The sequence below is a fragment of the Dendropsophus ebraccatus genome, chromosome 15, assembly GCF_027789765.1.
Source record: "Dendropsophus ebraccatus isolate aDenEbr1 chromosome 15, aDenEbr1.pat, whole genome shotgun sequence".
In the NCBI taxonomy this organism is placed as follows: domain Eukaryota; kingdom Metazoa; phylum Chordata; class Amphibia; order Anura; family Hylidae; genus Dendropsophus; species Dendropsophus ebraccatus.
In genome coordinates, this window is record NC_091468.1 from 41,270,685 (window position 1) to 41,285,592 (window position 14,908).

At 42.0% G+C, this 14,908-nt stretch overlaps 1 protein-coding gene across 2 annotated transcripts in view; it reads left to right on the forward strand.

The window, feature by feature from the left end:
• Positions 1–14,908, forward strand: part of KIZ (kizuna centrosomal protein) — a 102,026-nt gene that overhangs the window by 36,869 nt on the left and 50,249 nt on the right. For both annotated transcript variants that reach the window (XM_069954224.1, XM_069954225.1), the window contains exon 8: positions 3,621–3,756. In XM_069954224.1, the coding sequence (XP_069810325.1) occupies positions 3,621–3,756 (136 nt within the window). The remainder of the gene's footprint in view (positions 1–3,620; positions 3,757–14,908) is intronic.

Sequence of the window (14,908 nt, forward strand, 5' to 3'; positions counted from 1 at the left end):
ACATCCAAATATATAAAGGAAAAAATTTATTGTAATAATACAGGCTAAAACACACAAAAAAGGCTGTATACAGTGATAAAACCTTGACTCAAGGAGGGAGATCAAAATAAATCAACCCTCCAACCGGGATACTCCTAATGAATAAACATCACATATGTAAACATCTGAAATCCATCACTAGTACCTAGGTATAAACATGTGGTGCATGTATACAAATACAAGATAAACAACATGCATAGAATATACATAGTGCATGCCCAGTCCACATACAAACCGTAATCGAAGGTAAGGAATAGGATGAGTGACCCCGATATATACCCTGCCCATGTAATAAAGACAATGATTAGTTGATGACAACAATCATCGGCTGATTGTATCTTTTGGTCATGATCTAAAATAATCGGCCACCGACCGTGCATGGCTACGGGTAATAGCATTGCATGGACGATGGCTGACGATTGTGTGACAAAATAATAATAAACAGGCATATTCTCTACTAGAGATGAGCGAGTAGTGAAATATTTGACTTTCGAAAATTCGAATTAAATAGGCACCGAGATTCGACTATTCGAACGAATATTCGATTCCATTATAGTCTATGGGAAAAAAAATTCTCGGCACTTGGAAATCCAAATTCGACCACTTGGAGGTCACCAAGTCCCCCATGAAACCTCCCTTAACGATGCCAACACCTCCGGAATGACACTGGGACATCAGGGGGAGCATGCCTGGGTGCACCCTACACCCCAAAATCGCAGTATAATGCCACTCTCTGCAGTTGAGAATGAAAAATATTTGCGAACGCTTTACGAATGTTTACGGTAATGTTCACACATTTCCTTCGTATTTCTTGCGCAGCGTTACATACATAATTCCATTGTGCGTCCGTAGAGCGTCACGTTATTCGCGCGTATCACGCATCATGCTGTACGAACGTTACTGGAACAGTATGTATGACGTGCCTTTTTCTAGGCTACTGGAACAATAGCTACACGTGCCTTTTACTGGCCTACTAGAACAATAGGTATTGCGTGCCTTTTACTGGGCAACTGGCACAATAGCTATTACTTGCCTTTTACTGGGCAACTGGCACAATAGGTATAACGTTTACGTGCCCTTAGTGGGCTAAACCAGGGACACTATAAGTCACTTGTACACACAGGGTACTGGAATGAATACAGCTGCTGATGCTGCTGTTATATCATCTATGTCTTAGCACTGAAAAGTGCTTTGGATTCAAAGATGACTTTTTCGCTGGATATTAGCCCTGAAAAGGACTTTTGGGTTCAGCAGTAAGCCTGCCTAACCATAACGCTACTAAAACCTATCTCTCCCTGCTCCAAGATCTTTCCCTGGCTAGGTTGAAAGCGCATCTGCGGTCAATAAGCGGAAGTCAATTATTAAATATTCGAGGTCATGTGGTTCAGCCATCCAATAAGTGTAGATGCCATTTTCACGCTACGTGCGTACTCCCAGGGTCCCTCACGCCTTCCCTGCATGGTGATTGGATTAGAAAAAGCACCAACTGCGATGGGAGGGCTTTCTAATGTTTCCCGCGTATTCGTCACACTACTCAATTGAATTAGAATCTTTCGAATACCGCAATATTCGATCGAATACCATCTCGATCGAATCGTATTCGCTCATCTCTACTCTCTACGTTCCCAATGTTCTTCAGCCCTCTGCCCACTTCTTGGTGCCGCCGCTGCAGATTCAGAGCGGGTCTCTGAACTGACAGACTGTTCAGCCAATCACTGGTTGCTGTGGTCCCTGCTCTGAAGCTGCAGCAGCAACTCCAGGATGTGAGCAGAGGGTAGAAGAACATCAGGAACATGGAGAGGTAATGTATGCCAGTTTAGGTCAATGGCTGCATGGACATCACTAACGATTATTGAGCCATGTAATAGGTTCAGTAAACAAGCCCTGATCTAGCAGATCGGCTTTCGTTTAGATTATTTTATCGGGCCGTCCAATAGGACCCTTGCATTCTCTTTCACATCAGTGGATGCTTCAGGGGTGTCCCACCCAAGCGGCGCTGCCGTGGAGCACACGAGCATTGGTTTTGTCCATGTGAACATACCCTTCTTGCTACTGTCATGACTACTTTAACTACCAATTGTTTTTTTCTTCTCCAAATTCTCTATCCTGAATCAGCCAGGCTCATCTTTCTGTTCAGCCACTACCCTGGTGCCCCTGTCCTGTGCCAGTCACTCTGTCGGTTGCCCATTCGCTATGTCATTCAAACTTATCATTCTCACCCACAAAACTCTCCATGGGGCTTCACCTGCCTACTTGTCTCTCATATTTATTATTAATAATATTTATTTGTATAGAGCCAACAGATTCCACAGCGTTTGTCTGCCAGCCCACACAGGCCCTACATTCTGCTAACCGTCAACAATCTTAGGGTCCCCAAACACATTCAATACCTGATGGCTAAACAGTTAGTCGGCTATCATTTATCTCTCCTGTCCGGTCCCTAGAGGTAAGCTGTAGCCAGAGAGCTTTGGCTGCTACCTATTTCTTCCAGCAGTGATTTTCCATCATGGCCATCTCCTATTACCATTGACACTAATGGCCGAACCCACCATGAGTGGCGGGTGCAGTTGATGAAAGTATAGAGTGTACTAATATTCTCCATAATCTGAACTTCCCTCTGCCATCTCTCATACGTCACCAGTTCTCTGTGATGTCATACTCCAGGTGGTAAATAAGCAACCATTAATATTATATAAATATTATAATAATCATTTCCATTTCTTTTCCTTGTCTCTTTCCCAAGTCTTAGTCCTACTTTTAGGTGTAACCATTCTTCCCCTTTCTTTTTCCTTATCTTTCCTCTTGCGTCTCTCATTTCCCTTTACTTTACTGTGCGTTGTTTTCTATTTTATTCTGTTCTATTCACATTTTTTTTTTTCCTTTACGTTTCTCCTTTGTTTGTTTGTTTTCAAATATGCTCTCTATTTTTCCAGCTTTACCATCGACTCCATTGTGACATTGCCAATAATTATTTCTAACGTAACTTCCCATTGTATCCAGTTGCATAGCCAAATTGTCACATTCTCTCACACATCATTCATGGAGAACCAAGCAACCCCAGGTTATGCCCGACTCAGCAGGTACATATAAAACCTTGAACACAGGCAGAAATGTTGCGCGTGCCGGCTAGTAAGCGTGCGCTATTATTTGATGTTGTTTGTACAAAATTGCTGCCTTTGTTTAGCAACATTTTATTGAGACTCTCAAAGGAGTGCTGAGAGAGTGTGTGGCTGAAAACACTTCAATGCATTATTCTGCTAAATACATAAGTATTTGTAGCAAATCTGTTAATGTGTGAATGGGTTTGTTACTTGGTTCATATTACCAAGCGCACAGAAGTGCCGCCGTTCCTGAAAATGTAGATGATAGACTGCCACTTACAGCCTTGTGCTGTAAACCTTGACTGACAGACACCACAGGAGACAACAACACAGCTACTTTTTATTCTTTTTTAACTCCAAAAGACAGAAAAAGAAATCAGATTTTTAATTTAGATGGTTGTTTCATTGTTATACAAATACCCAAGATACAGATCTTATTTTTTTTTTTACTTTTTTAGTAAAACAGTGTTTTTCTTCCAGGACAATCTCGGCATCATTGCAGGAGCATCTGCTCGGCCATATATCTTTCTTGAAAGAACGTGGGATTTTGAAAGGCGGTGTTCCAGCAGGTTTTGCTACCGTATTGATGCTGCATGATGAAATGAAATCTCAGCAGGTAGGAGATGCCTATTTTGATAATCAATGCGCCTTGTTATTTTAACGTTTGGATGTTTGCAATACTTTTTGTAAGGAGGCGAGTCCTACAGGTTTAACTATTTTTCTTACAGCGAGCCGCAGTAACATGTCGCTTCCGTGTCAGGAAGATTAAGATGAAAGAGGGCAGTTTGCAGAAATATATTCACATTGTATAGAGAATGTCTACTGACCCCTACTTCTTTGCTTATGACATGAATTTGTTTGCACCCTGAATGTTAAAGTGAATGTGCCACTTAGAATTTTTTTTTTTAATGATTAGAGACAGATACAGATATGTTTTTTAATTATATTATATATATTATATTTTAAGGGGCAGCCATCTTGTTTTCAACAGCATTTAGAGATATGCTTTATAGTATGCCCCGTGGAGTGCTGATCGGCGCTTGTTTGAAGTGTCTTTACACAACACAATTATTGGAGTGGCCAAGGCGCATGAACAGTCCCTGTACTGTTTGTGCAGCCGTTCAAATGCATTAATATTGGCAACACATTTTCTGTTTACTCAGGGAGATGTTCCACCAATAAACTCTGCCCAAAAGATGAGATAAGCCAATTATTGACTAATGAGTGTTTCTAGTAACACTTATTGCCAATAATCAGGGCCCATAGGCATAATCTGGGGCCGACCTGGTTTGCATTTTCTAGACATGCTCTGTGACATGTCTAGAAGTCATTCAGTAGGGAGGCGGCCACTTCAAATATTATATAGGGCAGGAGCCTTATCAGTCTCAACCCCTTCGCCCACCATGACGTACCTGGTACGTCATGGGGCGTGAGGGGAGTTCAGAGAGGGGTCCAGCTGGGTCTTCGCTCCGAACGGCGTCGTTCCCGGCTGCTATCTGTAGCCGGGGAGCGCCTCTATTAGCCGGCGCGAGTCCTGTTGCTGCGCCGACTAATTAAGCATCTAAATGCAGCTGTTAAACCTGACAGCTGCATTTAGATGCTCTGCTCCACACTTCCCTGGTGTCTAGTGGGATGGATCTCCCCCCGCGATGTGATCATGGAGGGGAGATCCATTCTTCTGGCCAGGCCGGGCCTCAGCGTCGCAATGACGCTGATCCCGGCTCGGCAATACATTGCTCTGGCCTGCAGCAGGCCAAAGCAATGTATCACCGATCTAATGAATCTTTGCTATGAGAGATCAGTGCTGTGTATATAGAAGTCCCCCAGGGGGACTTCTAGTTAATGTAAAAAAAAAAAAAGTAAAAAGTTTTTTGTATTAATAAAAAATCCCCTCCCCTAATAAAAGTCCAAATCACCCCCCTTTTCCCATTTTATAAAAATAAACAAATAAACAAACATATTTGGTATTGCTGCGTGAGTAATGACCCGAACTATTAAGTTATCACATTCCTGATCTCAGACGGTAAACGGCGTAAGCGCCAAAAAATTCCAAAGTGCAAAATTGCACATTTTTGGTCACCTCAAATCCAGATCAAAAAGTCGCATATGCACAATCAAGGTGCCGATAGAAAGTACATATCATGGTGCAAAAAATGACACCTCAAACAACCCCATAGACCAAAGGATAAAAGCGCTATAAGCCTGGGAATGGAGAGATTTTAAGGGACATATATTTGTTAAAAATGGTTTGAATTTTTTAAAAGCCATCAGATAAAATAAAAGTTATACATGTTACATATCGTTGTAATCGTACTGATGTGAGGAACATAGATAACATGTCAGTTTTACCATAGGGCGAACAGCGCTAATGCGAAACTCCCCTAAATCAAAACAAATTCCTTTTTTTAAAATTTGACAGCGCAAATGATTTTTTTCCGGTTTCGCAGCATATTTTATGGAAAAAAAAATGCCTGTCATTGCAAAGTACAATTGGTTTCGCAAAAAATAAGGGCTCATATGGGTCTCTAGGTAAAAAAAATGCAAGTGCTATGGCCTTTTAAACATAAAGTGGAAAAAGCAAAAGGGCAAAAATGAAAATTGGCTTTGACCTTAAAGTGACACTGTCACCTCCTTTGTGCATACTGACATCTCTACACAGGTGTAAAGGGTAAATTTAGCGTTTTTCATACCTTATTTCATGTCATACGTCATGGTGTTTGTTCAAGTAAAAAGTGTCCTTTTATCAACTGCAGATTGTATTAAGCGCCACTTAGCCCCGCCCACAATGGCACCAGGGGGTGGGGTCTAGACCTTTCGGCCAGCCTGTTCCAATGGCCGGCGAGGGGGCGGGGCAACGGTGCTGTTGTGGGTGGGGGCTAAGTGGTGCTAAGGCCACAAGGCCACGCCCACTTAATACAATCTGCAGTTGATAAAAGGACTCTTTTTAATTGAACAAACACCAGGACGTATGATATGAAATAAGGTATGAAAACTGCTAAATTTACCCTTTACACCTGTGTAGAGATGTCAGAATGCACAAAGGGGGTGACAGTGTCACTTTAAGTAGTTAATATAAGGTTATATTACATAGATAGAGAAGGTTATATTATATATAGAAATAAACAGGAAATGTATAATTCTCCCTTTACCACCTGCAAAAAACAGGTACTGTTTATAGCCTGAAACTGGAAGACTGGAAAAATATGGTTTTCCTGCAGTTCCACAGGAGTAAAGGGGTGTAGAAAAGGTATTACCTTTTCTTGCTCCCCAGCACTTCACCTCTGCCCTGCACTCGTCTTGGAAGTATACCTTTCAGGATGAGACAGGAGAGTATCATATGACCATGATGTCACTGCAATATTGTGTGGCTGTTGGCCATTGCATGCAGCCATGGTTTTGCCTTTGCGGGATGATTGTTATATCTCAGGTCTCCTTTTGTAATGAAGTGTCAAAGAGGAGTTGTTTGTGCCACACTCTGGCACTCCTTCCTCCTCCCTCTTCTTCATGAATAATCAATGCTGCCCGACCTCCTGCTCGCTCAGCTGTCAGCCAGTGTCTCTGATTGCAGATCAGCCCTGTAGGCAGGTTATGTCTGAAAGAAACACTCAGATATAGTTCAATCTCTTACCCCAAATGTGTAGGAGCTGTGGTCTAGGGGTAACTCACCTGTGTAGATACCTGCCAGCAGTTTGGTCTCTGGTTCAAATCCCCTGATGGACATTAAATACAGGTCTTTTTTTTCTTTCATTATTGTATCGTTTTTAAGGCTATGTTCCCATTATTTTTTCTCAATATTTTACAACCAAAGCCAAGAGTGGATTCAAGTGGATCAAGTGGATGGCAGCCACTTAATGGCAAATAATTACTGTTATTTTAAAACAACGGCCGATATTTGCCATTAAATTATGGCCATCTGCTCAATTTCGACAGTGTTTCTATAGCCTTTCTATGTTGTCAATCCACTCCTGGTTTTGGTTGCAAAGTGCTAACCAAAATACTGAGCAAAAATACTGTGGGTGAACATAGCCCTAAAAATGATACAATAATGAGAAAAAAATAAAGACCTCTCTTTTAGTTCCATCAGGAAATTTGAACCACAGAATGAACTGCTGGCAGGTCTCTAGACAGGCGAGTGACCCCTAGACCATAGCTGCTACACATTTGGGCTGAGAGATTCAACTATATCTGAGTGTTTTGGTACTTTAACACGGAGCGATAATTCGCCCGATCGCACGATTAACGATTTAGAATGAACAATGTTTTTTTCATAACGATCAGCCTTTACACGGAACGACACGTCGTACGGAAAAATCGTTTTGCAATCGCTTAAGCCTATCTCATACGTAGGTGAAATCGTTGAAAGACTGTTTACATGGAACGATCTGCAAATTTTTTGCGAACGATCAACGACGATTTGAGAAGTTGTTGAAAGATCAAAATGAACGATTTCTCGCTCGTCGCTTGATCATTCGCTGCATTTACACGTACGATTATCGTTCGAATTCGATCGTTATTGTGCAAATTCGAACGATAAATCGTTCCGTGTAAAACCACCATTTCTCTGAGCTGCAATCAGAGACACTGGCTGACAGCTGAGCGAGCAGGAGGCCGAGCAGCATTAATTATTCATGAAGAAGAGGGAAGAGGAAGGAGTAGTGAGGTGTGCCAGAGTGGGGCACAAACAACTACTCTTTACCTCTTCATTACAGTAGGAGACGTCAGATTATGTATAATAAATAAAAGTCACCATGCTCACAAGGGGACTGCCAGCTACAGCACATTGACAGCAACTTAGGTAGGGCCCGGGAGTTGACAGATACCCTTTAACCCCTAGGGGACACAGAGACCCAGATGAGCCCTTATTTTTTGCGCCACTAATTGTACTTTGCAATGGCAGATGTAACTTTTGCCTTAAATATGCTGTGTAGCCAGAAAAACGGGGGGGGGGGGGGTTTACGCTATTTTTTTTTTTTTGGGGGGGGGGAGGTTGTTATACATTTTCCTCAAGTTGTTACGAATACAATGATATGTAACTTTTATAACTTTTATTTTATTTGATGGCTTTTAAGAAAAAATTAAAACCTTTGAAAATATATGTTCCTTAAAATTGCTCTATTCACAGGCTTATAGCACTTTTATCCTTTGGTCTGTGGGGCTGTGTGAGGTGTCATTTTTTGCACCATGATGTGTTCTTTCTATCGGTAGCTTGATTGCGCATATGTGACTTTTTGTTCGCTTTTTATTACAATGGCCAATTTTGCACTTTGGAACTTTTTTTATGCTTACGCCGTGCGTGATCGGAATTGTGATCATTTAATAGTTCAGGCGATTACGCACGCAGCGATACCAAACATGTTTATTTATATATTTATTTTTATTTATAAAATGGGGAAAGGGGGGTGATTCAAACTTTTATTAGGGGAGGGGATTTGTATTAATAAAAAATCATTTATTTTTTTTTTACTCATATACTAGAAGCTCCCCTGGGGGACTTTTAGTATTACTACACTGATCTCTCATTGAGATCTATTCATTTTAGTTCTACTGCATAGATCAATGAGATCTGTACTCTATTGCAGCCGAAAGCAATAGAGTGCCGAGCCGGGATCAGCACCATTACGGCGCAAACCCTGGCCCAGGACACATGCAGGGATTGCTTTTTTGCGATTGCGTCGCTGGGGGGGGGGGGGGGGGGTTGGGTTTCTGGGGTCAATGCCCCCACTAGAGCACCAGGTATGGGGAGCAACAAGTACTTAGATGCAGCTGTCAACCTAATTAGCGGGCACAGCGATTGGACTGCTAATAGCCGCAGTCCCAGGCTGCATGTAGCACCCGGGATCTCGGCAGTTCAGAGCGGGGTCGCTGTGCGACCCCCCTCTGAACTCCGAAAGCAGCGCCAGGATGTTCAGTAACGTCCTGGTGCAGCTATGGGTTAAGGAGTTGGGACAACAGGCCAACATTTTTCCATATTACCTTCCCTTAAAGAATTTCTCTTTCTCAATGTGCTCCTAAATTACATTGTTTGCCCATTGGTTGATTACGGAAAAAATGTGCAGCTTCCCCAGCGACATCAGCTGTATTAAAGTGCCTACTCAGCCAACCACTTGCTGAGGTAGGTCACCACAATAATGTTTCACCAAGAGGCATTTTGTATGTGTCAAGATGCAGTACAGGAAGCTCAGAGCCAGGAGCGTAACTAGAAATGGCTGGCCCCATAGCAAATTTTTGAGTGAGCCCCTCCCTCCTTCCCAACTGACCACTAAGTCGTCAAGGTTAGTCAAAACTGCAAGGGCTTGTCAGGAGTGCTTGCAGTTAAAGGGGCATTTGCAGAACCTGGGAGTCACAATTTGCCACCTAATCCTGCAAATGATGACAACTCAGGGGGCCCAGTGTATTGAAGGAGCAGGCAACAGGGCCCCCTGATGCATTGGGCCCCATAGCAGCTGCTATGGCTGCTAGAGTGGACCAGAGCATGCTTAATATTTGCTACGCTCTAATCATCACCGCCAAACAGCTAGAACAGCTTATCAGCACAGGTGTCAGCACCCTGCCAGTCAGTGACTGATGGGCTAACCTGTCGATTGTATGACATTTTGCCCAGAAAAATCTTTTAATTACTCCCACAACGCTTACCAGGGTCAAAGGTCACAATATTTTTCTAAAAAAAAATATGTAAATGCTTTAAACAATCTCCTCATTACCATAAAAGGATAAATATGAGAACTCCCACTATACAGCTTCCAGAACAGGAACATGATGCCTGGCATCCAACTGAAAAGGTATCTCAAAAGGAGAGTCCTGTCTGCCAGACGCTCTCAGGAGGTCAGCACTAATGAACATGTCAGCCATGCTCTAGCTCCAGCACCATGCCAGGTACAATATACAACGTCACCAAACTCTGGTACCCAGGGAGGACAGTGAGAGCTCTTGGCAAAGCCTAGCTTAATCCTTCCTTAACATCATACAGTCATCTTTTTCCGTTCCATGTGTAATAACAAGGTGTGTGAATGGTGTGATATTTTGCTACCTATATAGGTGTTACCTTTTAATGTACTTTTGCCTGTAATGATAATAAGGAGAAGTCATCTCTACAGAATAGGAAGTGTTAGCCTATTATTAGGCTTATTAGCCACAGAAAAAACTACAAGAATTCAGGACTTTGTTTTTTTAAATAGGTAATGATGGAAAAAAAAATGTTAAATACAAAATGGAATATAAATAATAGGTTATGTTCTGATGACATGTGCCCTGACTGATATAAAAGTGCAAAAGAACACTCCAGAGACACCATCAGAGTCTTAACGTAGTGAGCTAGCCAGACCTTCCTCCAGGAAGGAACAACCAAGCCAAGGAATGTCTCCAGTCAAGGAAACCACCCAAGCAAGGTATCCATCCACAGACAGCTGTTTTGGGGTATTTGACCCTCATCAGTGTGGAGTAGGTTTCTGGCTAGTGGGAGCAATGCCTGGTAAGTGCATGCAAAAGGACGCTGGTTGACCTCAGGTAGACCTCACTACGTTGAGACTCTGGAGTGTTCTTTTGCATATTTGATTTCCCAGGGCGCAATTTCCTAGAATACACTGACGTCGAGACTCTGATGGTGTCTCTGTGGTGTTTTTGGTTGATCTCCCTGAGGTCAACCATTGTCCTTTTGCATGTACTTACCAGGCATTGCTCCCACTAGCCAGAATCCTAAGCCACACTGATGAGGGGCAAATAACCCGAAACAGCTGTCTGTGGATGGATACCTTGCTTGGGTGGTTTCCTTGACTGGAGACATTCCTTGGCTTGGTTGTTACTTCCCAGAGGAAGGTCTGGCTAGCTCACTACGTTGAAACTCTGATGGTGTCTCTGGAGTGTTCTTTTGCATATTTGATTTCCCAGGGGGCAATGTCCTAGAATATACTGACATTGAGACTCTGATGGTATCTCTGTGGTGTTTTTGGTTGATCTCCCTAAGGGTCAACCAGCGTCCTGACTGATATAAAAAAAAAACCCTAACGTCAAAGAAATCATGGAACTGACACTTCAGGAATTGCAGAAAAAAAAGTACAAATAGAGATACGGTATATAGATATGTGTTGAGACTTCAGTAACGTAATAAAAGATGCCTGAGTGGTATTATTCAGAACCACGAATCTATTTCTACATAAATCCGCCTATTGTGATATTCCATGGTTTCACTTTCATTTGTATTTCTTAGTTTGACATAGTCCTCTAATAGCTCATTAAAGTGTTCTTCACCTTTTAATAGACTAGCCTTGGAGTCTTTTTCCAAGTAGGAGAGTAGCCTTGGAATATGCCCTTTGGAGCGAAGCAAATTAACCTTGTATTGGTGCCTTTTGTGAGCGGCGGAATGTGTCTAGAAGTAAGCAAGTATGATTCATGCCATTATAGCAGATGCTTGCCGCACTAGCTTTGTGTAATGGAAGGCTGTTAGCTTCATTATCATGAGTATGGAATTCCCATCAAAACTGGAATGAAGCTCATGTGCATTTGTAAAGTGCCCATTCTTTCATGAATTATAATAACCGTCCCTCTTGGTTTTATTTTTGATCTGCTATGGCCTTCATTTAAGTGCTTGCAAAGAGAATCAATGTATTTAATTGCATAAAAAAATTAAAGGGATTGTTCAAGATCAGAAAGAAAGGACTCATGGACAGGTGACACTGTAAAATACCAGACTCTTTTAGCTCCTCTAGGAAACCCCTTTAATTCAGACCATTGTAATCACAAATGTCACTGGCTAGATACTGTGGCAACCCATATATAGTATTTTTTATATTATTTTATATGTGTTTTATTGTAATGTTTTCCTCCTGCGTAACTAAGGGTCTATCTATTGACATGGGCAGACCCGATATGAGCAGCAGTATGTTAGAGCTGGTTAAAAGGTGCATTTACGTGGCTCAATTATTGTCCGTGCAGGGCCGCATGAGCAATCCAGTCCAACAATCTGTCCTCTAACCTCTGTCCATGTTAGGCCCTGTCCCAATAGAAAACCTTTTAATGCTGCTGTTAGTTTCTGACATAAACAGAAGTGGCAGCAGGCAGCAGCATGACAAACTGGAAAGAATATACCACTTCCTGCAGTACATATAGCAGCTGATGAGTACTGGAAGGTTTAAAGTTGCTGGGCTTTTTATGGCGGACAATTATTTGTCTGTTCAACCGATAATTGCCTCATGTAAAAGGGCGTTTAGATGTATGGTTGAGCATATGTATCATCAACTAACATAGAATATTTCCATAAGAAAGCAACATAGCTCTGCTGTATTTTGTAATTAACCTCTTTACCCTCAGGACACATTCAGATGATGTGGATTTGCTATGGTTTTTTATATGATTTTCTATCAGAAATCCTCAGCAAATCCTAGTGTTTTGAAAATACATTCTCATGAAGCAGTAAAAAGCATCCTGGCGCCGCATGGTCGCAACTGAGCAGCGTTTCTGTAGCAGTGACCTAGACCATGGACAAGAATTTTGTGGCCTGGACAACCACTTTAAAGAAGCACTCCGTTTTCTTTTAGCCCACTTAAAACTCAGTCACTCAATCCTGCCACACAATTCCACCCTTCTCGGTAATCTCTACAGTCCTTCCATGTTTAGACTGCTACTAAAAAATAATTTCATTGCCCTAAGATACAAGAGATATGGTGATATAGTCCATACAATGATTAGCTATAGCGTTATGGATCCCTGTTCCCTCCAGATTACTCAGCCTGCCAAATCTGTGTCTAGCTTCTGTTGTGTGATGTGTGAAACAGCCTCACACTGATATCCAGTTTTAGGCCATGTTCACACAACGTAAGTTCTGTACTTATCACGGCCGTTGTTGCACAGGGCCGTTGCGCACAAATGCGCCCGCATCAGTACTTAGCGGCTCAAAAGATCATCTGGCCGGTACTGCAGTACTGGCAGGGATGATCTTTTCTGAGACCGGCCGGGTCACGGAATGGCCAGTCCCTTAGAAGGTCTGAACATGGCCTTAGGCTTCATTCACACATTGTCCGTGATTGCAGATCCGCGACCTTAGACAATTTTAGAGGCCACTAAATCCTATGGCAAAAAATAGGACTTCTCATAACTTGTACGTGATCACAGTATGAATTAGCAAGTAGAAGTCTATAGGATCCGCGTTTTTCACAGACGTCACGGATGTTACATCCGCGACGTCTGTGAAAAACGTGGATCAAATCAAAGGAAACTAGTCAAAAAAATGTTTTCTTACCCAGTTCAACATTTTATGCTGATGCAGATATGGATGCACCAGGATGCAATTACGGACCAAATTGCACAGATTACAGAGGAAAAAGAGCAGGCCTTTATGCGGACTGGGAAAAACACTGATTGTGTGAATAAGGCTTTAGGCTGCAGTACAGTAAAACACTATATCACTGGGAAAATAGTAATTGTGATAGCGTGCCACACCATCTAAAATAGGTGTACACAATCCATATACAAAAACCATTACATTATTCTCTAATAAAAGCCAGCCACTATATAAGAAAAAGAATCACACTGCATCCTCAACATGTTTTAAGTTTCTTAGTAAGCTAAGCTAGACGTCTTTGCTAATACCATATATATTGGACAGTATTTATTACTATACTTTATCATTACACTGCTTTCCTGAGTGCTTTTCTTTCTGAAACTTGTAGTTGCTTTCTCTCAGTCGGTGGCAGGATCAGCTTGTTTGTCAGCTATCTCCTTTCTAGAGAACACTATATATCATCTAGTGTGATATGAACAGGATCTCTTCACTCAGACTATTGCCATGGTGTTCCCTCTTACACTAACAGTTTGGCAAAGAAGATGACAGAGTATATCGCTATTTGGGGAATTAAGTTCTACCCATGAGAAGATGGTTACAAGAACTGCAGTTCCTAACCTGGTGCGGCAGGATACAGCTTGACTGCTTACCAAGCTGGTGGCACCGCTGGATAGATATTAGTGAAAGCATTCAGAACATACCTTCCTTTACTGTGGTTTTATTTTAATTTAAAAAATCGTTTCCCGGGTTTGCTGTATGGATAGTGTATGTCGCTGATTATGTAAGGGGCAGGGATACAGCAGGGCGTGGCGTATCGGTGCCAGGCCCAAGGAACAATAGGCTCCTCCTCTTTGACACTACTCCTGTAAAAAATGTTCTAGAGAACACTATATATTCAGAACATACCTTTTAGAAGAATAAAAACCACAGGTAAGAAAGGTATGTTCTGCATGCTATTATTGATATATCCAGCAGTGCCACCGGCTCAGTGATAAATAATCTTAAAAAAATTATTTTAAATCAACTAGTATCAGAAAGTTATACAGATTTGTAAATTACTGCTATAAAAAAATATTAAAGGAGTATTCCAAGGTAAACTACCTTGTCCCCTATCCACAGGATAGGAGACAAGTAAGTGATTGCAGGGGGTCCAATCTCCATACCTCCCAGCAATCCTCATATCGGCCCGCGGCTCACTGAGGATGAATGGAGCCACCAGACAGAGCTAAGTACAGCACTCGGCTCTTTCCTGCGGCTCCATAGGAATGAATAGAGCCGCGAGTCACGTGCCGTACTCACACATCTATTCGAAACATAGGAGACGTGAGCTGATATGGGGATTGCCAGGAGGTACGGAAGTTGGACGCCCAGCAATCTCTTACTTGTCCCCTATACAAGAATACACTACTTCCTGTAGGACATACAGCAGCTGATAAGTACCAGAAGACTGGTAGTTTTAAATAGAAGTATATTACAAATTTGTATAACTATGAAA